We start from the raw sequence: 25,277 nt of genomic DNA, 5'->3' as shown, positions 1-25,277 counted from the left end.
AATGAATGGACGCATCTACAGTCCAATGAAAAGACATTTCAATTAAGTCTCAACCAATCGGACTGATAGGTGGGCGTCTCATTTTGAAACGCCACAGTTCACTTCTGCACCAGATGAACACTGTGTATGCCGCCGCCTACGTGGGGTAGTCTAAATACAGTTGGTGATAATAGAAACGGATTACTAAATTGATTTTTAGCAACACAACTCAGACTTGCGAATATGACTCCGCTGTATAGCATCGCTGTTGTCTGGTTATTTACCTATGCGCTATGCGAGGATTTCTGTAAGAAAGCCAACTTCTTCGGCGGGGCACACACAACGTTCGCGAAGACCCCGCGACCGAGAGATTCGCCGGTGTTGTCTGGACACAACCTTAACAAACGGAGCACTGACCCCGACGGAGAGACGTGCAAATCTCTAACGGGATTCGAGTCCACGCTGAAAAATAACACACACACCGTAAGTTTTTTTTTGTATTATCATAGTCTGTTGCTTGTAAAATATAAAATAAAACGTCATAAAACTGCACATTGTCATTGATTTGTGTTGGCTGCAACCCAGATATCCCACCACAGCGAAAATAATCACATTTCTCTCAGGGATTTGATTGAGGAATGGTCAAATCCATTGTGATAATCTGTCATTTGTGACCTTACAGACTGCTGTGGTGATATTGACTCATGGTTCTCATCACCACGTGGGCTATACATTCCTAATTGACTGATTGATTAGAAGGATGAACTTTATTGCATATTCTGACAAGAGTTAGACTGTCTTAAAGCTACAATCCTTAGTTGCTGCATATTCTTTATTTATAAATTGACGATATATACCCATTGATACTTGAACTAAACTCGAGGCATTTATAAATTGTGTTCTCCAACTGTCGACCCCATAGAACCTAAAAAGCTTGTTTTACTCCAAAACAAAGTAAATGTAACCCCCACCCCCCTTGCTGTATAGCCTCAAAACATGGTTAAAACGACACATTTGATATCATGGATGGTCAGTCCTTGCATCCATAGCTCTGTAAATGAATTTGAGAGTGGTTACAATTCTCCAGGCCCATCCCTCAGCTTTTTACCAAAACGGGCAGGGTACCTGCTTTGCTATTGTTTCTACTAGGGATTCAGTCAAAGTGAGTTTGACCCAAGGAGTACCCTACAGCAAAGGGTCAGGTGGAGTGAATATGCATTCCGGTTTCTCATAATGCATCCATTATTGATAGAGGACGGATCATATTGTGGCATCAGTCTCCTACATTCGGTAGGCCTGTCTCTGTATAGTTTGGTAATATATGCTGTGATTTAAATACACAAAAAGTCTAATTTCATTATCACCCCCAGACCCTAAAAAAACATATTGAACATAATTGAAGGCCAGTATATTTATAGTAAAGTATAGACTGACTGAATGAGAACAATGATGGCTTAGGATGTCTATGGGCCAAACATTGCTCAAATCATCATGATTACTTATGTTTTAACCTACTGTTGCTGGGCATGTTGCTTTGCATCACGTCTTTCTGTTAACAGAGCTGGTTATAGCAGCCAGAGTGGTTGCCTGTATTGCAGAAAAAGGTGTGTTGGGGAATGTAAATTGCTGTCTGTAAGCAGCAGTTTTGGTGTGAGTTCATATGACTGTACACTAGCAGGGTCTCCTTTGAGTGGATGCTCTCTGTGCAGTTCACTGCTCCGCTCTGCTCCACTGTGATGCAGTAGAAAAAGGGACATAGTGTTTCATTACTGTTTGCAACATGAAACAAACTATGTAAGTATCATGTTCTGAGACTGACAAAAAGTTAGCACACTGCATGCATGCCATGATTGAGGTGGAGAGGAAATGCAAACCCCTGTAACATTTTGTCAGTATTTATTTCCCTATCAGTCAACACTGGCCTGCCTCTGTCACTGAGGAGTCAGGTGATTCTGTTCAGCCAGTTGAAGGCAGATGCTAATGGGGTTATAGTGTAAGCCACCGCTAACTCAGGCTAAATGTGGCCTTATGAGGAGCAGCAAAAATGGCAGTGTTTGTCTGGGCTAACCCGCCCCATACGCTGTGATGCCTCTGGCTCTGCTGTTGGCCTACTAGAACACTCTTGCAGCCCAGACTCCACATGGCTTCTCTGTGTGTTTAGTGGAGTGGGTTGTGGGCCCTGCAAATGTGACTCAATGCTGAGTTGAAGTCGGAAGTTTACGTACACTTATGTTGGAGTCATTAAAACTAGTTTTTCAACCACTCCACAAATTTCTTGTTAACAAACTATAGTTTTGGCAAGTCGGTTAGGACATCTACTTTGTACATGACACAAGTAATTTTTCCAACAATTGTTTACAGACAGATTATTTCACTTATAATTCACTGTATCACAATTCCAGTGGGTCAGAAGTTTACATACACTAAGTTGACTGTGCCTTTAAACAGCTTGGAAAATTCCAGAAAATGATATCATGGCTTTAGAAGCTTCTGATAGGCTAATTGATATCATTTGAGTCAATTGGAGGAGTACCTGTGGATGTATTTCAAGGCCTACCTTCAAACTCAGTGCCTCTTTGCTTGACATCATGGGAAAATCAAATTAAATCATCCAAGACCTCAGAAAAGAAATGTAGACCTCCACAAGTCTGGTTCATCCTTGGGAGCAATTTCCAAACACCTGAAGGTACCATGTTCATTTGTACAAACAATAGTACGCAAGTATAAACACCATGGGACCACGCAGCCGTCATACCGCTCAGGAAGGAGACACGTTCTGTCTCCAAGAGATGAATGTAATTTGGTGCGAAAAGTGCAAGTCAACCCCAGAACAACAGCAAAGGACCTTGTGAAGATGCCCATCGTTATGTTTGGAGGAAAAAGGGGAATGCTTGCAAGCCGAAGAACACCATCCCAACCGTGAAGTACGGGGGTGGCAGCATCATGTTGTGGGGGTGCTTTGCTGCAGGAGGGACTGGTGCAATTCACAAAATAGATGGCATCATGAGGAAGGGAATTTATGTGGATATATTGAAGCAACATCTCAAGACATCAGTCAGGAAGTTTAAAGCTTGGTCGCAAATGGGTCTTCCAAATGGACAGTGTCCCCAAGCATACTTTCAAAGTGGCAAAGTGGCTTAAGGACAACAAAGTCAAGGTATTGGAGTGGCCATCATAAAGCTCTTACCTCAATCCTATAGAAAATTTGTGGGCAGAACTGAAAAAGTGTGTGCGAGCAAAGAGGCCTACAAACCTGACTCAGTTGAGAGTATGTAAACTTCTGACCCACTGTGAATGCGATAAAAGAAATAAAAGCTGAAATAAATCATTCTCTCTATTATTCTGACATTTCACATTCTTAAAATAAAGTGGTGATCCTAACTGACCTAAGACAGGGAATTTGTACTAGGATTAAATGTCAGGAATTGTGAAAAACGGAGTTAAAATGTATTTGGCTAAGGTGTATGTAAACTTCCGACTTCAACTGTATGTAAATGTGATAATTCAGTTTTCTATTTTTAATACACTTGCAAAAATGTCTAAAGGCCAGTTTTGCCTTGTCATTAAGGGGTATTGTGTGTAGATTGAGGGGAAAAAACTATTTAATCCATTTTAGAATAAGGCTGTAACGTAACAAAATGTGGGACAAGTCGAGGGGTCTGAATACTTTCCGTATGTGCGTTTGTGTATACAGTACCAGTCAAAAGTTTGGACACACCTACTCATTCAAAGAGTTTTCTTTATTTTTACTATTTTTTACATTGTAGAATACTAGTGAAGACATCGAAACTATGAAATAACACATTGAATCATGTAGTAACCCAAAAAGTGTTAAACAAATCAAAATATACTTCAAAGTAGCCACCCTTTGCCTTGATGACAGCTTTTCGTACTCTCTCAACCAGCTTCACCTGGAATGCTTTTCCAACAGTCTTGAACCACACATGCAGAGATCATCAGTTCACCTACTCTGTACTCTCTCACAAAGACATGGCAGTTGAAACCAAAAATATCAAATTTGGACTCATCAGACCAAAGGACAGATTTCTGCTGGTCTAATGTCCATTGCACGTGTTTCTTGGCCCAAGCAAGTCTCTTGTTCTTATTGGTGTCCTTTAGTAGTGGTTTCTTTGCAGCAATTCGACCATGAAGGTCAACTCCTCTGAACAGTTGATGTTGAGATGTGTCTGTTACTTGAACTCTGTGAAGCATTTATTTGGGCTGTAATTTCTGAGGCAGGTAACTCTAATGAACTTATCCTCTGCAGCAGAGGTAACTCTGTGTCTTCCTTTCCTGTGACGGTCTTCATGAGAGCCAGTTTCATCATAGCGCATCATTGCGCATTGACTGACATGTCTTAAAGTAATGATGGACTGTCGTTTCTCTTTGGTTATTTGAGCTGTTCTTGCCAAAATAAGGACTTGGTCTTTAATCAAATAGGGCTATCTTCTGTATACCACCCCATACCTTGTCACAACACAACTGATTGGCTCATGCATTAAGAATGCTAGAAATTCCATAAATTAACTTTTAATAAGGCACACCTGTTAATTGAAATGCATTCCAGGTGACTGCCTCATGAAGCTGGTTGAGAGAATGCCAAGAGTACGCAAAGCCGTCATCGAGGCAAAGGGTTGCTACTTTGAAGAATCTCAAATATAATATATATTTTGATTTGTTGAACACTTTTTTTGGTTACTACATGATTCCATATGTGTTATTTCATAGTTTTGATGTCATCACTATTATTCTACAAAGTAGAAGTGCATTTGTAAAGTATTCAGAATGAGTAGGTGTGTTAACTTTTGACTCATTCTGTATATATTTCACAGTTTTGAACTTAGGCGCCCCCAAAAAACTCATAGGCGGCCGCCCAAGGGTTTCTCTGGCAGAAAAGTCCCTGCACTGAGATATGCCTCAAGGCCCACACCCTAACCCAGTTTGCTATGGAATTATGATCTCTCATATGGACCTGACCTGAACCCTCCAGCCAATGAGATATGCTACAAACACCATCCAAACCTCTCTCGACCTCTCTCCAAATGTTCTCAAACCCCCTCGGCCCGAGTCTTGATGACTTCCCAAATGGACACTTAGAAGTTCCTCCCAACTCCATAAACAATCTCTCTCTGGTAATCCCACAGTAAACCAGCTTAGCCCATCTCCAGTTAAAATGGCCTTCCCAGTGCATTCTCTACCCCCTTCCAACTCACAGGAGCTTTGAAACCCAGCGGTAACTTAATTTGGCCGTCTCTCCAGCTCTCTTTGTCCTCAGGGAAGCAGGAAGTGTTTTTAGGAGCAGAACAGCCAGTTCAGTACAGTCCTGGTGTTTTCATGGTAGACAAATACGAATACGGCCAGAGGAATGTTCTAGAATTCTGTGAAATGCCACAACTAAGTACTTGATGGTCTTTGTGTTGTCAGATCAGTGAGTGAATGTGCTAGAGTTGGAACACCTGAAGCTCCTTTTGACCATGGAAAAAGCACTCCTATTGGCAGTGTGGTCCACCCACCACCTCCTATCCACACTAGCCTGTGCTCCCTCATAAACATTCCCCACATGTTTCTCTCAGACCTCCAGTGAGTCTATCTGCTATAAGAGCAGGCTGACTGGCCAAGACAAGGCACAGGGGGCCAGTATTTTTTTTTAGGTTTGTGGCGAGGGCTGAATCTTCTGTGTCAAGACAACACAAGCCTCGGCTCACTTGCTAGTCATAAAAGTCTGTTACAATTCGTGAGAGACTTACACCCCTAAATACCAGAGAGATAATTGATTCAGTCAATGCCTCTTTTTGGTTTCCATAGCATTGTGCAACAAACGAACAGTTGACATGGCTCATTTAAAGAGGAGAGTGTGTGCGACAGTATGTTCCAACACAGTGTAGCCAAAGATAGTACAATATGACGATTTGCAGAATCTGCTTCTCCAATAGAAATCTCTGATCATACTTGTAGGTGATGTCATGCGCAGAAACACGTCATCAGGTCTAATGGCCGTGTCGCACCGAACTGCGCATGTGCAGACAGTCAAATCAAAGGCACAACTTCAATATAAAGTTGTTTTGATGAAAAGTGTCAGTTTTTCTCTTTCACGAGATTGTAGCAACGAACATTTCAGCTACTTAAGAGATTGGCTTGAATCTAGGTTTTGTATTTTTCTGAAATTCAACAGCTAAGGTTTTCACTTGACTTGGCAAACTTCAGTCTGGTCTGCCGAGTCTGCTTTATGAAGAATTCCCGAAAGTATTGCGACGTTGCGCCTCTAGGTTTAGAACCTCTAAGGTCTAGCACTGTGTGAGGGCCCAGGGTCTTAGTTACAGAAAGTGACAAGAAGTGAAATTCCATGGTAACAGAATGATGCTGACTCAGATTTCTTTTTTTACTTTAAAAGTATGCCAAACAAAAACCATTGATTGCAAAGTTAAACAAACCATACGACTCAATGCACAAGCACTACGTTTAACAATTTCCACAGAACATTTTACAAATATACATGTACAGTGCAGATGTAAAGTTTGGTAACAGAATGATAAAATCTTCCTCAGTTTGTGACCACGTTTTCCCAAAACTCTGTTAATTATTTACTCCAAATTAAGATTCAAAGATGTCTACAAAAATAATCGGGTGTCAGCTTTGATATGACACCTTGAGTTTGAAAAAATATATTTTGGTTATTAGACTATAAGTGAAGTTGATTAACACCCGGTAACAGAAATATAATAACAGACTGACATTATGCGTCCCTAATTTCTACTACACAAAAAGGCATAATTATAAATGTCATTCTCTTCATGGTGATGTATCCTGAATAGATACACAAAGTTAACTAAATGTAATATCCTCCTTTGCATGTTTGGTTATATTTCTATCATTCTAATGAGCTCCACCCCCAAACAAGACCAAATTTGGTTGGTCTGGAGCGGACCAAATCTGTACCAGTGGAGGCTGGTGGGAGGAGCTATAGGAGTATGGGCTCATAGTAAGTGCTGGAATGTAATAAATGGAACAGTATCAAACACATCAAACATACGGAAACCACATTCTATTAATTCCATTTGTGACAACCCTCCCACTCTGTCTGCCGAATTCTTTCTCTTTGCTCTTGTTTTCCTTAATAGGATGTCGGTGGGCGGAGCTGGGAGGGTCGTCAGCGAAATGGGACACACCTGGGCTCGGGTGTGTCCTGGGGATAAATATATCTTCACCCCATTCATTGAGGAGACTCGCTCCATGCAGACACACTGTTATTTTTGGTTGTGGAATTTTGTGGCTTGTTTGTTTTGGCACCTCTCAACAACCCTAATTTTCACCATCTATGCACACAACCACTCATTAACACTACTGATTACACACAGACACCATTGTTAATTGTTTGTAGTTTACTTTGTTTAATAAATATATCTGTTATTCCTTATCTCCACGTTGTCTCCTTCTTTGTTACGGGCTACGAGCTGGTTCATGACACATTCCAGCCATTCCAATGAGCTCATCGTCCTGTAGCTCCTCCCACCAGCCTCCACTGACCTGTACCAATCAGAGTATGTTTACTGTACACGCACACTAATAGTCCGATACCAAACTGATAATGGCAGTAGGCCGAGTATTCCATTAGCCATGTAAACACCTTACTTAGCTAATCTTAATTGGTGTAAGGTCATAATCAAAGTAAGCATATGCAAATTTAAACACCTGGTTGTCTCAGCAATCTTTCAAATTATTAGGACATGTAAAGACCTTAATCGGCGTTCCAGCGGTGTGTTTGATGTGCACATGTGCTAGCACCAGCAGTGCAAGCCTCCCTCTTTTCAAACATTATATAACCGAGCTCAGAATCAAATAGGCTTCCCAAAAATTACATGGTACGTGTGGTAGAACAATTATTTTAATTGCCGATTTTCTGCATTTGTCAAATTCCCATCAGGTAGCCTGATTTCAGATGTGTCCATGGAAAAGGATTATTAAGCAAATCGTTCTCCTTGCAAAGCATGTAAACATTTTAATCAAACTATTATATTAATTTGCCTATTCACAATAATCTTTTGTTCTTGTAACTGTACACATATACAGTACCAGTCAAAAGTTTGGACACACCTACTCATTCAAAGTTTTGTATTTTTTTACATTGTAGAATAATAATGAAGACATCAAAACTGACAACACATATGAATCATGTCGTAACCAAAAAAAGTGTTAAACAAATCAAAATAGATTTTAGATTTTTCAAAGTAGCCACCTTTGCCTAGATGACAGATTTTTCCTCATGAAGCTGGTTGAGAGAATGCCAAGAGTGTGCAAAACCTTTGACTGTGTGTGTGTGTGTGTGTGTGTGTGTGTGTGTGTGTGTGTGTGTGTGTGTGTGTGTGTGTATACAGTTGAAGACGGAAGTTTACATACACCTTAGCCAAATACATTTAAACTCAGTTTTTCACAATTCCTGACATTTAATCCTAGTAAAAATTCCCTGTTTTAGGTCAGTTAGGATTACCACTTTATTTTAAGAATGTGAAATGTCAGAATAATAGAGTGATTTATTTCAGCTTTTATTTCTTTCATCACATTCCCAGTGGGTCAGAAGTTTAAATACACTCAATTAGTATTTGGTAGCATTGCCTTTGAATTGTTTAACTTGGGTCAAACGTTTCGGGGAGCCTTCCACAAGCTTCCCACAATAAGTCGGGTGAATTTTGGCCCATTTCTCCAGACAGAGCTGGTGTAACTGAGTCAGGTTTGTAGGCCTCTTTGCTCGCACACGCTTTTTCAGTTCTGCCCACAAATGTTCTATAGGATTGAGGTCAGGGCTTTGTGATGGCCACTCTAATACCTTGACTTTGTTGTCCTTGCCACAACTTTGAAAGTATGCTTAGCGGGTAGATTTGCTTTTAGCCAAATCCTTTTAGAGCAAGCCAAATAATTTCATGTTTTAAAAAGTTATCCTAGATCAGGTTTCATTGTTTGAATGGTAAGATGCCAATCATTTGAGTTTGGAAGATCCATTTGCAACCAAGCTTTAACATCCTGACTGATGTCTTGAGATGTTGCTTAAATATATCCACATAATTTTCCTACCTCATGATGCCATCTATTTTGTGAAGTGCACCAGTCCCTCCTGCAGCAAAGCACCCCCACAACATGATGCTGCCACCCTGGTGCTTCACGGTTGGGATGGTGTTCTTCGGCTTGCAAGCCTCCCCCTTTTTCCTCCAATCATAATGATAGTCATTATGGATAGTCATTTTTGTTTCATCAGACCAGAGGACATTTCTCCAAAAAGTACGATCTTTGTCCCCATGTGCAGTTGCAAACCGTTGTCTGGCTTTTTTTAATGGCGGTTTTGGAGTAGTGGCTTCTTCCTTGCTGAGCGGCCTTTCCGATTATGTCGATATAGGACTCGTTTCACTATGGGTATAGATACTTTTGTACCTGTTGTTTGTACAGATGAACGTGGTACCTTCAGGCATTTGGAAATTGCTCCCAAGGATGAATCAGACTTGTGGAGGTCCACAATTTTTTCCTGAGGTCTTGGCTGATTTCTTTTGATTTCCCCATGATGTCAAGCAAAGAGGCACTGAGTTTGAAGGTAGGCCTTGAAATACATCCACAGGTACACCTCCAATTGACTCAAATGATATCAATTAGCCTATCCGAAGCTTCTAAAGCCAGAAGCTTCTAAAGCCATCTGTTTGAAGGCACAGTCAACTTAGTGTATGTAAACTTCTGGTCCACTGGAATTGTGATACAGTGAATTATAAGTGAAATTATCTGTCTGTAAACAATTGCTGGAAAAAGTACTTGTGTCATGCACAAAGTAGATGTCCTAACCGACTTGCCAAAACTATAGTTTGTTAACAAGAAATTTGTGGAGTGGTTGAAAAACAAGTTTTAATGACTCCAACCTAAGTGTATGTAAACTTCCGACTTCAACTGTGTATATATGTGTATGTTTTTCCTAGGGTGCTGCAGCACCCCTACTTCCCGCGACTATGATTATTCTCCCTCCTGTTGAGGGAGAGAAATGTGAAAATATCTTAAAGGTGAACTGCACTCACCGATTCCGCATGTGTTCGGTCATTACTGAAGCCCAAATGAGAGTTGTCTTTGGGGTGTGATTTAATGTGGGTGTGTCTTTGCCATTCAAGTTCAACAAACAAAGGCATTAGTAACTTAGTGACAGCTAAGTAAGCAAAGCTAGCTTTGCTACTGAGAGAAGTTTTGAAGTTTATATTTTCTCCCCTTCTGACTGACTCGCCGTCTCAAGATGATCTGCTAATTCAGTTCAATGTGTAGGCTAAAGCCTGTGCTCATCTTGTTATAGCACTAAAGGGGGGACCAGCTCCATATTAATGCCCATGATTTTGGAATGAGATGTTCGACGAGCAGGTGTCCACATACTTCTCTTGATGTAGTGTGTATACGGTGCTTTCAAAGTAGACCTCCCTTCATGTTTTCCACATTTTGGAAAATTGAATAAAACATGTTTTCTCATCAATCTACACACAATACCAACGCGGTTGTAACGCAACTCTTTTTTGTAACGCCTGGATCACACCTACAACGTCATAGCGCAAAATGGTACGCAGCATCATCTGGATATGTGTGCAACAAAAGTTCAACATTCACCTTCTGCTACTATTTTTGTCAAGCCGTCTACGGATACAATTTGATGCATATGTTCGATAAATCAAACGTATGCACCACACACAATACACTGCAGCCGTCTCTGCAAGGCAATGCTGTAAGGCAAACACATCGTTCCAATGGAAATGAATGTACTTCTGGTGTAACAAAACGCAAAAGACGCTGTCAGTGTGACCGAGTCGTTAATTCTTCCATGGATCTCACACTAAATTCAGCACAACGGGGATGTAGCACTGTTTAAACTAACACTATTCAAAGGCCACAGAGAAACTTGGAATAACAACCTGTACTTGGTTCGATGACAACTTGTAGAAGGCTTATATCTATATTTTGGAATGTCGGTTGTTGATTTCACCACAAAGGGAACAGACCACTTTTTCTGTTAACTTAAATGAATCACGACCCGGCATAGGATATCAACAGTGACAACGGTTGACTGTCCAAAAAATGTATTGGTGTGTGGCCAGCGACTTTTATAGAGAGACCACCCAAATGCTCTGTGCCATTTCATTAACTCCTCGTTCTAAGTCCTGCGCATCCCAGTTTGACAATATCAGCGGTACAGAACCAAAGATATTGAGTCGTTTTAAGCAATCAATCTTACGTCATCGTGATGACTAAACTTTTATACTAACATCACCAATCTGAGGTAAAAATGATTATTATTTATAATTCCACTAAATTGTATAGCTTGAAAATGAAAGCTTGTGTAAGGTAGTAACACAAACTGTCCACATTAGGGAAATTAGCGCAGTATACAATTTTTTATTTTTTTATTTAACTAGGCAAGTCAGTTAAGAACAAATTCTTATTTACAATGACGGCCTAGGAACAGTGGGTTAACTGCCTTGTTCAGGGGCAGAACGACAGAGTTTTACCTTGTAAATATGGCAAAATAGTTGGGAGGAGTCTTTACGCTAACATTGTGTTCTGATGTATTTCTAATACCTAATAAGACTTTTCCTGCTTGATGTTTTCTAAGACCCATTTTCCATCCTATGAACTTGACATGTTCGTGCTCATGTTTTGTTTTTTTTTTGCATGGAAATGCCCCTAAGCAAGGAACAGAAGGATATAGGTCTACAGTGTGTTATACAGTAAATAACCATTAACAACACTACCTACATAAGACATTAGTGTTATCAACATACATTATGATTATTCAGGGTAACTTGTCAGTAATGCATAACATCATAGTGTCCAAATATCTGTGTAAAATGTAGGCTAACTAAAGTGGTCACTGACACCAGTGGGAACTATGGAATTATGCCTATAAATCTAACTGGCCAGAACCACAGTGACCGTCTGTCTGAATATCCAGCTGTATGTTTACATCCTGACTCTCCAGGGCTGAGAAACCCACAGGCTAAAGACCTCTTTATCTGTGTCCAGCACAAACTCCTAGTCTCAGACACACACCACTATCTCTCCCTGACCTCTGATCCAAGGAGAGAAGACACAAAACTGAAGTATTTAAGGAAAATGTAATTAATTATTCCACGCATCTAGGGCAATATGTTGCTGCTTATTACCTTTTTTCTGTGTAGTATTCACCTTCGTCATTTGATTGAATGTGTCTAAATGTGCAATAACAACATCATGAGGGTCAGGCTGGCTGGCTGTTTTTTTTTCTCTGGTCTGTGGTCAGAATGTACAGAGAAAACATGTCCTGTTCCCTGTGTGTGTGTGTGTGTGTCAGAGCTGGGTTGCAGCCAGCAGCACAGAACCAAGGAAAGCAGCACAGTGACGTTCCACGTGCTGTTTGTGTCCAGAGGATAGAGAGAGGGACGGAGAGAAGGGTGCAGAGAAAGGGGGGGAAGGAGAGTTGGACGGCTAGATATAAAGAAAGAAGGGGATAGGAAAGAGGATAGGGGAGGAAGAAATGTAGGGTGAAGGAAAGTTTCATGGTTGGCTGTGTTTTTTTTGTTTTTCCATATTATCCCATCTTCACTCAATAGGGGTGGAGTAATGGGCTGTGTATGTGTCTCCTCCCAGATGCTAATAGCTGACTGAGCTTCAAGTAGGACCAGACTTTCACTTCACTCAGCTCCAGCCCAGTGCCTCAAACTTACTGTACCTAGACCTGCAATAGCCCTATATACAGTACCAGCCAGATCCATGCATTTAGAGTGTTGGACCATTGAGGTTTCTGCATTATGAAGCATTTACATGAAACCACAACATTCTATGGCAGCCATGTTAGCATTCCATTTACATTAAATGGGGAATATTTAAATAATGCTATGTACCTGAATGTCTAAAATTAGATCAATATTCAAAATTCTAGAAGTTGGCCCAACTCTCTAAATGCATGGCTCTGGTACAGACACAGCTGTCATCTGACCCTGCAGCCCCTCTCTCCCTGCTCCTTTAAGCTTCATACCCAACCCTCCAAACCATATATGACATTTACACAGCTTGACCTCAAAGATCACAGCCTGCATGTGTTTGACCTTTATTTCTGGAAATATTGATGTAGCACTCTTGTTAACACCTAGAACCCTGCAGAATAAGGGGCTCACTGTGCTGGCCTGTAACCTCCCAGCCCTACAGTATACCAGTGGTGTGTGTGCTTTAGCTCTGGAATATTTCGTCACAGGATGTGAGCTCATGTCTGGTCTGTGAGGTCACATCCTGTCTGGCAGTGAGGACACAGGGTTTGTAGCTGTATTTGACAATTAAATAATTTTTCCTCCCTCCTCCATCTCATCTTCTGTCCGTTGATGGTATCAATTCATCCCCTCAGGCAGTCTCCTCTCTTCCTCATCCCCCTCTTCTTACTCCTCGTCCCTCCCACCAAGTTAAAATATATCTGTCTGTGACAGAACCTCCTCTGGTCCCTGTCATCCAGCTGGAGCTGCTGACTGGGCTGACTGAGGCTGACCTGTCCCACACTGCCTTGCTGCTTTGTTTTGGGTTTGAAACTCAGGGCAGGGTATAGGTTGTCCAGGCAGCCTGGCAGGGGTTCAGAGGAACAAATTAAGAAAACACGTTCTTGGTTAGATTTGACACAGGTGTACAAGCATTGGTCTTGTACTATTATACTCCTAAGAAAAGCAGAAGCCTTTCCACCCCCATAACATGAACAATCTGCTACAGTAACATTATTTGTGCCCAGGCGTGCCAGCTTAAACCTGGCAGGGTTGTTTTCAACAAGAGTCTTTGAATTCAAGTTGTACCGGGTCGATCAGATCACTTCAGAGGAGGGATGAAGAGTGAGATGATTCCTTTGGAGCAGGATTAAGGAAGGATTGAGGGGTTGTATGAACATATCTACTGTATTTGGAGGAGGAAGGATGGAGAGAGTGTGAGGAACCGATGCTTTTGAAGAAAGGATGGAAACTTGTGTTCACACTTGGAGCGATCATGTGTTCCCCTGGACCTGTTTACTAGTAGTTTCCAGAGAGCTGCCTGCCTGCCTCCTGCCTGCCTGCCTCCTGTGGCTTTATAGACTTCCTAGAGTAGCAGACACTCTCCAGGCCTTACCTCTCCTCATAAACAACACATAGAGGCAGGCTAGTGGTGGGGGAACCATAGCATCCTCTCTCCACAGACCTACTAGATATAATTCAGGGTAGAATTGAAGAAGTGAACTCTGGATTAGTGGTAATGTAAGACAAACACTCTTTATGTTCTCCACCTGACTTCTTTGTCTTAGCTCTCTTTCTTTCCCCTCTGTCTCTTTCTGGGGGTAATCTCTCGATCAGCTCTAAGGCACACACACATATTCTCTGTCTCTCTCTCTCCATCGTCTGCAGACTGGACTAAAACTTTAGGGGGCCCTCAGGAGAATTAGGGGCCTGTGTGCGCAAGAGTGTTTTTGTCCTGCTTTCAGGACACAAGGCCCTCAGTCACTCTCTTGTTCTCGGGCCTCTCAGCTTGTCAGCCAAGTAGGAATGTAGGTCACACTCACAGTTCCATACAAAGAACATTGTTTGACAGTTGGGACACTCAGCAACAGCCTGGGAGGTGTGTATGTGTGTGTGTGGTCAACTCTCCCTGTGTTGAACAGGCAGGATTTGGATAAAGGAGAGTAGGAAAAGGGGAATCACACAAGTGAATGTCCCTCTGTGTTCTGTATGACATCACGTGTCAAATTTGACTGTTTCCTGTACCCTGTGATTTCACTTAGCGTAAACCACACGACGCTACACGTGCTGTACCTCATGATCCTTTGTAAGCCATGTTGATAAGCCTTCTCTTTCTCTCCTGTCTGCAGTATGCCTTCAATGACTTGAGTGGCTCAGTGTCTCTGGCCTGGGTGGGAGATGGCACAGGGGTAAGTAGAGTGTAAACTGTGTGTGTGTGTGTGTGTGTGTGTTCACCTGTAAAGCCTGTGTTGTATCTCCACAGGTGCTTCTGGTGCTAACCACATTCCAGGTGCCTGTCTTCATGATTCGCCTTGGCCAGTCTAAACTCTACCGCAGGTCAGAAACTCCAGATACAGGAGATACGGGTCTATTTTTACCAGTCTCAACTCATCAGGGATTGAATCGCACATTAACTTTTGGGGTCACCCTTAAAATAGTGGAGTTGGCCTCCCGGGTAGCGCAGTGGTCTAGGGCACTGCATCGCAGCGCTAGCTGCGCCACCAGAGTCTCTGGGTTCGCGCCCAGGCTCTGTCGCAGCCGGCTGCGTCCGGGAGGTCCGTGGGGCGACGCACAATTGGCCTAGCATCGTCCGGGTTAGGGAGGGTTTGGCCGGTAGGGATATCCTTGTCTCATCGCGCTCCAGCGACTCCTGTGGCGGGCCGGGCGCAGTGCGCGCTAACCGAGGGGGCCAGGTGCACGGTGTTTCCTCCGACACATTGGTGCGGCTGGCTTCCGGGTTGGAGGCACGCTGTGTTAAGAAGCAGTGTGGCTTGGTTGGGTTGTGCTTCGGAGGACGCATGGCTTTCGACCTTCGTCTCTCCCGAGCCCGTACGGGAGTTGTAGCGATGAGACAAGATAGTAATTACTAGCGATTGGATACCACGAAAATTGGGGAGAAAAGGGGGTAAAATTTAAAATTAAAATAAAAAAATAGTGGAGTTATGATGCTTTTAATATAAGGATTCCTGATTTGTATTGGGAGTGCCCAGTAGGTTTTTGTACATTCCCCCCCTGTCTCTCTCTCCCAGCGAGGACTATGGAAAGACATTCCAGGACGTGACCCACCTGATCAACAACACCTTTGTTCAGACTGAGTTTGGCATCGCCATTGGTCCTGACAACTCTGGCAGGGTCAGTACTTCTTCCCTTCATGACTACGTAGACATATTCTGTCTGTATAGACTGGATTGTACCTAGAGGATTCAGTCAACAGATGCACAGCTCCAGTAATCGAACTAGTCTTTGTTTCTCTCTGGTACTACTACGTGAGTTATAATTGCTCTGATTGCCCAGAGATTTAATGCACCTGGTTTCTCAGATCTAAGCCAGTTCCATGTCTCCCTCTATTGGTGATCTCTTCTGTCGCTTAGTGATCTCCTGGGTTCTCCTCTGATCCACTGTCTCTCTGTCATCCAGGTGATCATGACAGGTGATGTGTCAGAGGGAGGGGGATCCCGGATTTTCCGCTCGCTGGATTATGGACATAGTTTTTCCCCAGCGGACCTCCCCTTCTTTCCTCTGATTCAGACACTGTATAACCCCAACGACAGTAACGTGCTACTGACCCTCAGCATCACGGTACATAACCCTGACCCTAAGCCATAACCCTGACCCTCAACATCATTGTACATGACCCTAACCTCTAACCTCTGATCCCTGACCCTCAGCATCATGGCACATAACCCTTGATTAAGGCAGCCTCCGAGGGGTTGGGTTAAATGTGAAAGACACATTTCAGTTGAATGCATTCGGTTGTACAACTGACTAGGTATCTGCCTTTCCTCTTTGAATATGATCTGTTTTTTTCGTCCCTCTCTCCTCTCCTCCAGTTGGAACTGTGGCTGTCTGAAGACTTTGGCTCCACCTGGAGGAAGATCCATGACAGCGTGTGTCTGGTCAGATGGTGAGAGCTTCCATTTAACCAGTTCATTATTAATCAATCAGTAACAATGGATGTTTTTTATGATCTTGTTTACTTCCAAACAAACATCTATGTCCTCTAGCTCCATACTCGAACAGCATATCATTTACCTCTGTATCGCCCGGATCCTTCTCCCTTTTTCTCTCATTTTCTCTCCCAATCAGTGGTGTGAGCAAAACAAACAGCTACAGGAGTTGTGTGTGTGTGTGTGTGTGTGTGTGTGTGTGTGTGTGCAAGCTTGACTTTATTGTTGTTATTCCAGCTGTCTTGCCTGTCAGTTGTGACCACATATTTGACTCCAGTTTCAGTGCAGCAACAGAAGTTCAGATCAGGTCAAAGAGACAGGATGTGGTAGTTACTGCACAATCATCGCCTCGCACAGCATTCTGGGAACTCTGTGGCCACAGCTTCAATTGGAGCTCTGACCAGAATGCATTACACAAGCAGTTTGGGCTCCCAGGACAGTGAATCAGGAGTCAGCAGAATAGTGTATATTAATTTCACAACTCCTGGTAGAGGTCAGTTGTACAGTGGGTTGGTGAATATTGTCACTTCAGCAGCAGTCGAGTGACACCTCAGTCAGGTGGGAACCAGATGTTTTCATTCCTTTAAAGGGGTGTCACGGTGGGATGAGTCTGCTACATGTATACGCGTCAGGAGGAATGTACCGGCCTCAATCCCCAGTGAATAGGAAAGATCTCTTGTCTGTCTGTCCGTCCGTCTGTCTCACTGTCCGTCTGTCTGTGTGATCCTAGGGGTCCTGAGGACAGCATCTACTTCACCACAAACTCTAACGGATCCTGCAGTGAGTAGACCATGACTACAGTAACACAACCTCATGTCAACACAACACCAATAACAACAAATAAATCACTAACAGTAGAATCATTGAGCCAGACATCTGTCCAGAGAGACTGCACTAACAATAACACAGCCACACGATTCACCATACACAACAGCACACAATGATACACTACATGACCAAAAGTATAGGGACACCTGCTCGTCGAACATCTCATTCGAAAATCACGGGCATTAATATGGAGTTGGTCCCCCCTCTGCTGCTATAATAGCCTTCACTCTTCTGGGAAGGATTTCCACTAGATGTTGGAACATTGCTACGGGGACTTGCTTCCATTCAGCCACAAGAGCATTTGTGAGGTTGGGCACTGATGTTGGGCGATTAGGCCTGGCTCGCAGTTGGCGTTCCAATTCATTCCAAAGGTGTTCGATGGAGTTGAGGTCAGGGCTCTGTGCAGGCCAGTCAAGTTCTTCCACACCAATCTCGACAAACCATTTCTTCCAAATGCTCTATGGAACTCGCTTTGTGCACAGGGGTATTTTCATGCTGAAACAAAGTTGGAAGCACAGAATCGTCTAGAATGTCATTGAATGCTGTAGCGTTAAGATTTCCCTTCACTGGAACTAAGGGGCCTAGCCCGAACCATGAAAAATAGCCCCAGACCATTATTCCTCCTCCAAACTTTACAGTTGGCACTATGCATTTGGGCAGGTAGCGTTCTCCTGGCATCCACCAAACCCAGATACTTCCATCGGACTGCCAGATGGTGAAGCGTGATTCATCACTCCAGAGAACGTGTTTCCACTGCTCCAGAGCGGGTTTTACACCACTCCAGCCTACTCTTGGCATTGAGCATGGTGACCTTGTGTGTGGCTGCTCAGCCATGGAAACCCATTTCATGAAGCTCCCGACAAACCGTTATTGTGCAGACGTTTCTTCCAGAGGCAGTGGGGAACTCGGTAGTGAGTGTTGCAACCGATGACAGATGATTTTTACACGCTTCAGCCCTCAGCGATCCCATTCTGTGAGCTTGTAGTTCACCAGGGCAGCTCTAGCGGGGCCGAAATTTGATGAACCGACTTGTTGGAAAGGTGGCATCCTATGACTGTGCCACGTTGAAAGTCATTGAGTTCTTCAGTAAGGCCATTCTACTGCCAATGTTTGTCTATGGAGATTGCATATCTGTGCGCTCGATTTTATACACCTGTCCTCAACGGGTGTGGCTGAAATAGCCAAATCCACTAATTTGAAGGAGTGTCCACATATTATGTATATATGGTGTATATAGATGAGCAAAAAATCTCAAACTTTGTACTGATAACAATCATACGTGTTTTGACTCGTCTCTTTCCCTCTCCCCTCTTCAGATGATAAGGGCATGTTGGAGCTGAAGAGGTCTCTAGACTATGGCAAGAACATCAAGACCATCGCCAGCAAGATCTACTCCTTCGTACTGGGAGGATGCTTTGTCTTCGCCTCCATCATGACTGGCTCGGTGTGTGTGTGTGTGTTACGTTAGTATGTGCGTTTCCACAGTAAAGTCTGCGTGTGTTATAATGTGTGTGTGTGTTCCTCAGGGTACCCAGCGTATGATCCATGTGTCGGTAGATGGTGGTGATGTGTGGAACATGGCTCAGCTCCCTACTGTTGGCCATGAGCAGTTCTACTCCATATTGGCAGCCAGCGACGACATGGTGTTCATGCACGTAGACGAACCTGGAGGTCAGTCAGAACACACAATTATGGATTAAGATTCTTTCTTAGATGTGTGTCTTTGTTAAGATCTCACTTGTCCCTTGCTATCCTCCCAGATGAAGCTTTCGTCCACATGACAATAGATGGTTTATGAAGCTTTATTTACTTAGTGACACATTGTGACAGACACTGGCATAGGGACCATCTACATATCAGATGACAGAGGGACGCTCTACTCCAAGTCTCTGGAGCGCCACCTCTACACGGCCACAGGGGGCGACACTGATTTCACCAACGTCACCTCGCTCAGGGGTGTCTACATGACCAGCGTACTCACAGAGGGTGGGTCTACACTGCCACACACAGACACAGAGACGCACCGTTTTGAAGTGTTTTTCTATACAGTCTGACCCCCCCCCCTCCACTCCCTCTGTAGACGGCTCAGTGGAGACTGTGGTGTCGTTTGACCAGGGGGGGGAGTGGCGGCCGGTACAACGGCCTCGAAACAGCCGCTGTGACACTGAGACCGCCACCAACCGCCCGGACCGAGTGAGACACACACACACACACACACACAACCCTGTGATTATATATGTGTGCTTTAGCAATACTGTATGTAAGCTTTGTATTTCATGAGTGTTTTGTCCTTGTCCCTTACCCACCCTGTGTGTCTACAGTGCAGCCTGCACATCCACGCCTTATACAGCATCTCTATGAAAATGAACGTCCCTCTGCTGCCCCTCACACAGTTCAACGCTATAGGCCTCATTCTGGCTCATGGTAACACACACACAGTATACACCAGCCATACTCAATATTTCGGTCTGGATCCAGACCCAGAATGGGGTTCATTTTTACTGCTGTTGAGAGTTGTAATAGTAGATTGTACAAGGTGGAATTTAGAAATGTGGAAGTGCATGGGCAGTTATGTCATTCAATGTCAGAAATGTCCAGTTTATCAACTAGCCCCCTCAAACTCAACTCTGGATCTCAAAGACAGTTCCACTTCATTATTCCCCTCTAATCAGGGACTGATTTACACCTGGCACACCAGATGGGTGCAATTAATTATCAGGTAGAACAGAAAACCAGCAGGCTCTGGACCTCGTAGGGTAAGAGTCAAATAACCCTGGCACTAGCACCTGTTAGCTTGGGTAGCTGGTTAGCCCAGCTTACCTATCTAAATAGTGTAGTTATCATAGCCAGATTACATGCCCAGGGGCCTCCATTGATTTTGTTGAGTCACTCCAGTATCATATGAACACACAAGACATGGCAAAATGTGTAGAATTGCAGGAAAAGAGCTTTAAAACGGCAACATTTTCTCTCTGCCAGCAAGAGAAGTGTGAACAGACGGATCAGTTTGGGGTTGCATGGGTTGTGAGGTGGAGGTTTGTTACTACACCAATAAATGACAATATCCATCTGGATCTTTGCCACCTTGGAACATCTACACTGAGCCCAAAAAGAACACAAACACAGGCCCACCCTATGGAGCACTAGAATAATGGAACATTCATATCCCTATTCCTTCACTCCCCTCTCCCTCTCTTTCTCTGTCTCCAGGTAGTGTGGGTGACCCAGCGTCTGTGCTGTCTCCTGATGTGTATGTGTCTGATGATGGAGGCTACTCCTGGCTGAGAGCGCTAACCGGACCCCACCACTACGCCATCCTAGACTCTGGAGGCCTTTTGGTGGCTGTCGAACACACATCTGCACCCGTCAACCAGATCAAGTGAGTGAAAGAGAGAGAGACAGACAGAAATGGAGGAGGTCCTGCCATTTCAAATCTTTGCACTCAGGTTGTGTTTGATAATGATGCTAAGAGGCCTTTTCCCCCTCCTCCTCCATCTCCCCTGCAGGTTTTCCACAGACGAAGGCCAGTGTTGGCATGTGTATAACTTCACCAGTGAGCCGCTGTATTTCACAGGGCTGGCATTGGAGCCTGGAGCCCACTCCATGAACCTCAGCCTGTGGGGGTACAGAGTGGGCCTGCAGGGTCCCCTCAGTCACTACTGGGTCTCTGTTACTATTGACTTCAAACAGCTACTCTCCAGAGACTGTGAGTGGACTGTGAGTGGACTGTGTGTGTGTGTGTGTGTGTGTGTGTGTGTGTGTGTGTGTGTGTGTGTGTGTGTGTGTGTGTGTGTGTGTGTGTGTGTGTGTGTGTGTGTGTGTGTGTGTGTGTGTGTGTGCATGCGTGTGGATGTGCTTGTGATTGCGTTTGTGCCTGTGCTTACTGGTCTCCATGTACCCCTGCAGGTGGGGAAGGAGACTATGTTCAGTGGTTGGCGCACTCTGATGACCTCAACAACCCCAATGACGGATGCATTCTGGGATATAAGGAGCGTTTCCTGCGGCTGAGGAAAGATTCTGTCTGCTGGAACGGACGTGATTATGTCATCACCACCCAGCCCACCCCCTGCCCCTGCACACTGGACGACTACCAGTGGTCCGCACCTCATAAACCTTCCCATCTATGTTACTACTCACTCTCTCTTTACCTTTTATTTGACTCCCTTTCCTCCCCTCACCCATTCAGAGGGGTCGGGTTAAATCTGGAAGACATTTCGGTTGAATGCAATTCAGTTGTGCAACTGACTAGGTATCCCGCTTCCCCATCTTATCCATCTTTCACCATCACCTCTCTGTCTATCTCTCCTTGTGTTCAAGCAAACAACTGACATATGCATCTTTCTCTCTCTCTCTGTCTCTCTGTCTCTGTCTGTTGTAGTGACTATGGGTACTACCGTGCAGAGAACAGTTCTGAGTGTGTGGAGCAGGCAGACCTGAAGGGCCATGTTCTGGAGTTCTGTCTTCACGGCACCACAGAACAGCTGCAGACCAGCGGGTAAGGAACTCACCTCACCACAACTAAAAACAAAATCCCTCTCTCACCTTCCATTTTTCACCGTCTCTTCTGCTCTCCATCCTAAAGCTACCGGAAGATTCCAGGCGACCGGTGTGAGGGTGGGATCCAGCCTAAGAGAAAGGAGATTGATCTGAGGAGAAACTGCATCAGCAATGCACTTCACCCAAAACCCCTGGTCAGTGGTAGCATTCCTGCTACAGCTATGATACAGCATCTGGTAAAGTCTTTGTCTGGCTCAAGGAGTAGGAAAACCATTCTAGACTTAAGTTAACACCCCTCTCCTTCTCTCTCTCAGACGGAGGCCAACTTGTTAAGCTCTGCCTCTATAGTAGTGGTTGTAATGGTGATTCTGCTCATCAGCGCTGCCACAGGAGTTATGCTCGTCAAGAAATATGTCTGCGGAGGGAGGTCAGTTTACCTCACCTATCTCCTCCCTAACCTTTGTCCTCCCTGTGTGTACAGTATGTGACTGTGTGGTTATCTCGCTCAGGTTCCTGGTACACAGGTACTCAGTGCTACAACAGCATGCAGAGGCCAATGGGATAGAGGGAGTGGATGAACTGGACGCACACACCACCGAGATGGGCAAAACACACTACCACGAAGACTCAGATGAGGTTCACACACTGCTACCATACACAGACACACACAGTTTTTGTATGACACAGCAATTTTGTGTACAGTACATTACTAGTACATTCCTGCTCTTGTCCTGCATCATGCACTCGCCTCTGTCCTCACGATATTCTCTCTCTCATTGTGTGTGTGTGTGTGTGTGTGGGCGTATATCTGTGTACGTGTGGATTTTCCCGCCCAGGACCTCTTGGAGTGAGAAGCGAGCTGCGAGAGACTTAATCCGCCAACCTGACAGCCTACCCAAGACTACTCCCTCCCAGCATTGCCTCCTCCTCCTGCCGCCACTAATACCGCAGCTGCTCTGAGACTCCACTCCTACTCAATGACTGCAAACAGTTCTTACATACCTCTTCCCTTCCCAAGGACACTGGCACTAAAGGGATGTATCATGTCCTGCAGAGGGCTGGAGAGCAGTGGGGCAGGGGCTGTGGGCTTGGGGCCTGTGGAGGGGAGCGCAGAGGAGAGCTTTTGTGTCCCTAAGGAGCTTTTGGTGTGTCTGCAGCCTTCCTTTCTCCACAACGCTTTCTGATGCAGATTCACGGCGCAGGCGCTCTATTGCTGTGGTGCAGAGAGTCAGGGTACAACAGCAGTGGCACTGGGAATGGTGTGTCTGGATCAGACTGAGTTTCTATGGTACAGTACCTGATATGGTACACCCCTACGAAAGAGACAGTATACAAAATGAGATGTGGAAAGCTTTCAACTGAAGTGGTACATAGTTATAAATGTAGTTATGTCTGAAATAATTTTGTACCAAGTGTAAAAGATAATAATTTTCATAAACAATATGTGTGAGGTGAAAACGTATACTAAATTTGTTATCGTTTTCAGGCTCATACCAGCTTTAGTGAGTATGACCACATTAACATAAACTAGCTAACCATACAGTACCTTGTCCTACTGTGCTTAGAGTGGACATCTTGAATTATATTACCAAAGCACTTTCATAATTTTGTGTTGCAGAGAAAATGTATCTGATTTGTCATACTGAGAGGGTAGGGAATATGGGGGAAACTACTCAGCAAATGAGTTGTCAAGTCTGAACAGACCATATTGTACTAGTGAATTACTTCAGCAATAATTAAAAATCTTTCATTTTTAACCTCTGCCATGAGGCCTACTTAACAATGTCATAACAATGTCATAAACAGTCATGACAGCTGAAATTAACTTAATTTACACAATCTTTACACACACTGCTATTGAAGTGAACTAGTTGGATAGCAGTTTACCCAGCTAAATCTAAAAATTATCAAATATATGTGTGTGTCTGGTATAGTCTGCTTGTAAACTATTTAACCATTACATTTAGCAAATACATGTGTAAGGCTTATTGTTCATAGTGTATATATGATTAAAGGGTCTGATAATAAATGGTTCATAAATAATATACATGTAATTATTAATGAACTCAAATATATTAACCAATGATATGTAATGTTAGCAAATAGTTTACTTATGGTAACAAACTTTTGAATACTGGTATAAAAGCAGACCCTGTCAACCTGTTACTAAGTTAAATGTGAATCATTGCTCTTTTTTTTTATTACGATGAAGGCTATGATTTAATCGAAATCTTGTTTAACAAAAGAAGCGCTATGTTCAAAGTTTGTGTTTGTGGGAATTATTTGATTTTACAATTGGCAAGTGGACACATTATGTGAAATTAATTGTCCTAACATTTTCTTGTCAATATATTTTATTACCTCAGAATTTCATAAGCTAACATATCTAAGAAATAAAAACAGTTTGAGTATTCACTTGTGCTTTATTCACGTAAGCGATATTCAGAACATAGAGCGGCAGAAATTATCATGGGCCTTCAGTCCCAAGCATTTCATTAGACAATGTTACCTAGTTTTCTTTATAGATTTGAGAAGCACAATATCAAGGAGTTAATGCATGTCTACTGTGTAATGAAGTGATTCCATCTCCAAGTGGATGTAATTCCATCTCCAAGTGGACCCAATTGAGGGTTAGGAGACTTCCTGACCAGGAAACACTCTGGGCTCTTGCAACTGGTACTTGCTTTTTGCAGTTGCAGGCACTCATTTTCTTTTCACACCATCAGGATTGATTAACAAGCTATTATAAATGGCAGCTCATGCTGAGTTTTGGTGCAGTGCTATACTGTGAGATAGCTGTATAATGGACATAATGTTTTGTCTCAGATTTCCATCTTTCTGGGAATAGTCTGTTCCATTTTAGGCCTTGTGTATAGTAGTTTGTTTGCTTGTGTTATTATATATCATTGACAATTTTACAAACAGACTTGGAAAGTCCTCTTTTGCAATATAGGTTGATCTCTTTGAATAAATAATAGTTTAAATGTTTAACTTTCTTGTCATGTCTATTTGATCCTGCTTCACCAAAGAAGGCATTATGCTATAACGCTTTAATTCCTTTACAATCAACTTTCAAAGGAACTCGCGCATCAGGTTTAGTTTATTGGGATCCCCATTAACTACTGCACATACAGTAGCTACTCTTCCTGTGGTCCACATAAAACGTACAAATAATAGCTACATTTTCACTTTATATGAACCAAAAAAGTATGTGTGGAAACAGTGAAACTACAATCTGTTGGCTGGTGGCTATTGAGCAAGAGTGATATTCTGTGTTCCATCAGAATGTCATGCATGGTAC

The 25,277-nt window shown here is 43.4% G+C and overlaps 1 protein-coding gene across 2 annotated transcripts; it reads left to right on the top strand.

Annotated features, from left to right (window-relative positions):
- The first annotated feature begins 123 nt into the window (after nt 1-123).
- Nucleotides 124-24,928, top strand: LOC120065144 (sortilin-like). Of its 2 annotated transcripts, XM_039015914.1 has the most exons (20): nt 124-462; nt 14,834-14,893; nt 14,968-15,041; nt 15,734-15,836; nt 16,122-16,283; nt 16,535-16,608; nt 17,382-17,431; nt 18,796-18,923; nt 19,006-19,150; nt 19,310-19,465; nt 19,560-19,672; nt 19,801-19,903; nt 20,690-20,858; nt 20,986-21,185; nt 21,386-21,575; nt 21,858-21,974; nt 22,062-22,170; nt 22,291-22,403; nt 22,486-22,612; nt 22,813-24,928. In XM_039015914.1, the coding sequence occupies exons 1-20, from the start codon at nt 223-225 to the stop codon at nt 22,825-22,827; spliced, it is 2,448 nt and encodes an 815-aa protein (XP_038871842.1). In that variant the 5' UTR covers nt 124-222; the 3' UTR covers nt 22,828-24,928. The 2 variants fall into 2 exon arrangements, with proteins under 2 accessions (XP_038871842.1, XP_038871843.1); XM_039015915.1 differs by lacking the exons at nt 19,310-19,465; nt 19,560-19,672; nt 19,801-19,903.
- Nucleotides 24,929-25,277: the final 349 nt, after the last annotated feature.

This window comes from Salvelinus namaycush, chromosome 20, assembly GCF_016432855.1.
Source record: "Salvelinus namaycush isolate Seneca chromosome 20, SaNama_1.0, whole genome shotgun sequence".
Lineage (NCBI taxonomy): Eukaryota > Metazoa > Chordata > Actinopteri > Salmoniformes > Salmonidae > Salvelinus > Salvelinus namaycush.
This window is presented reverse-complemented; position numbering and strand designations above follow the sequence as displayed.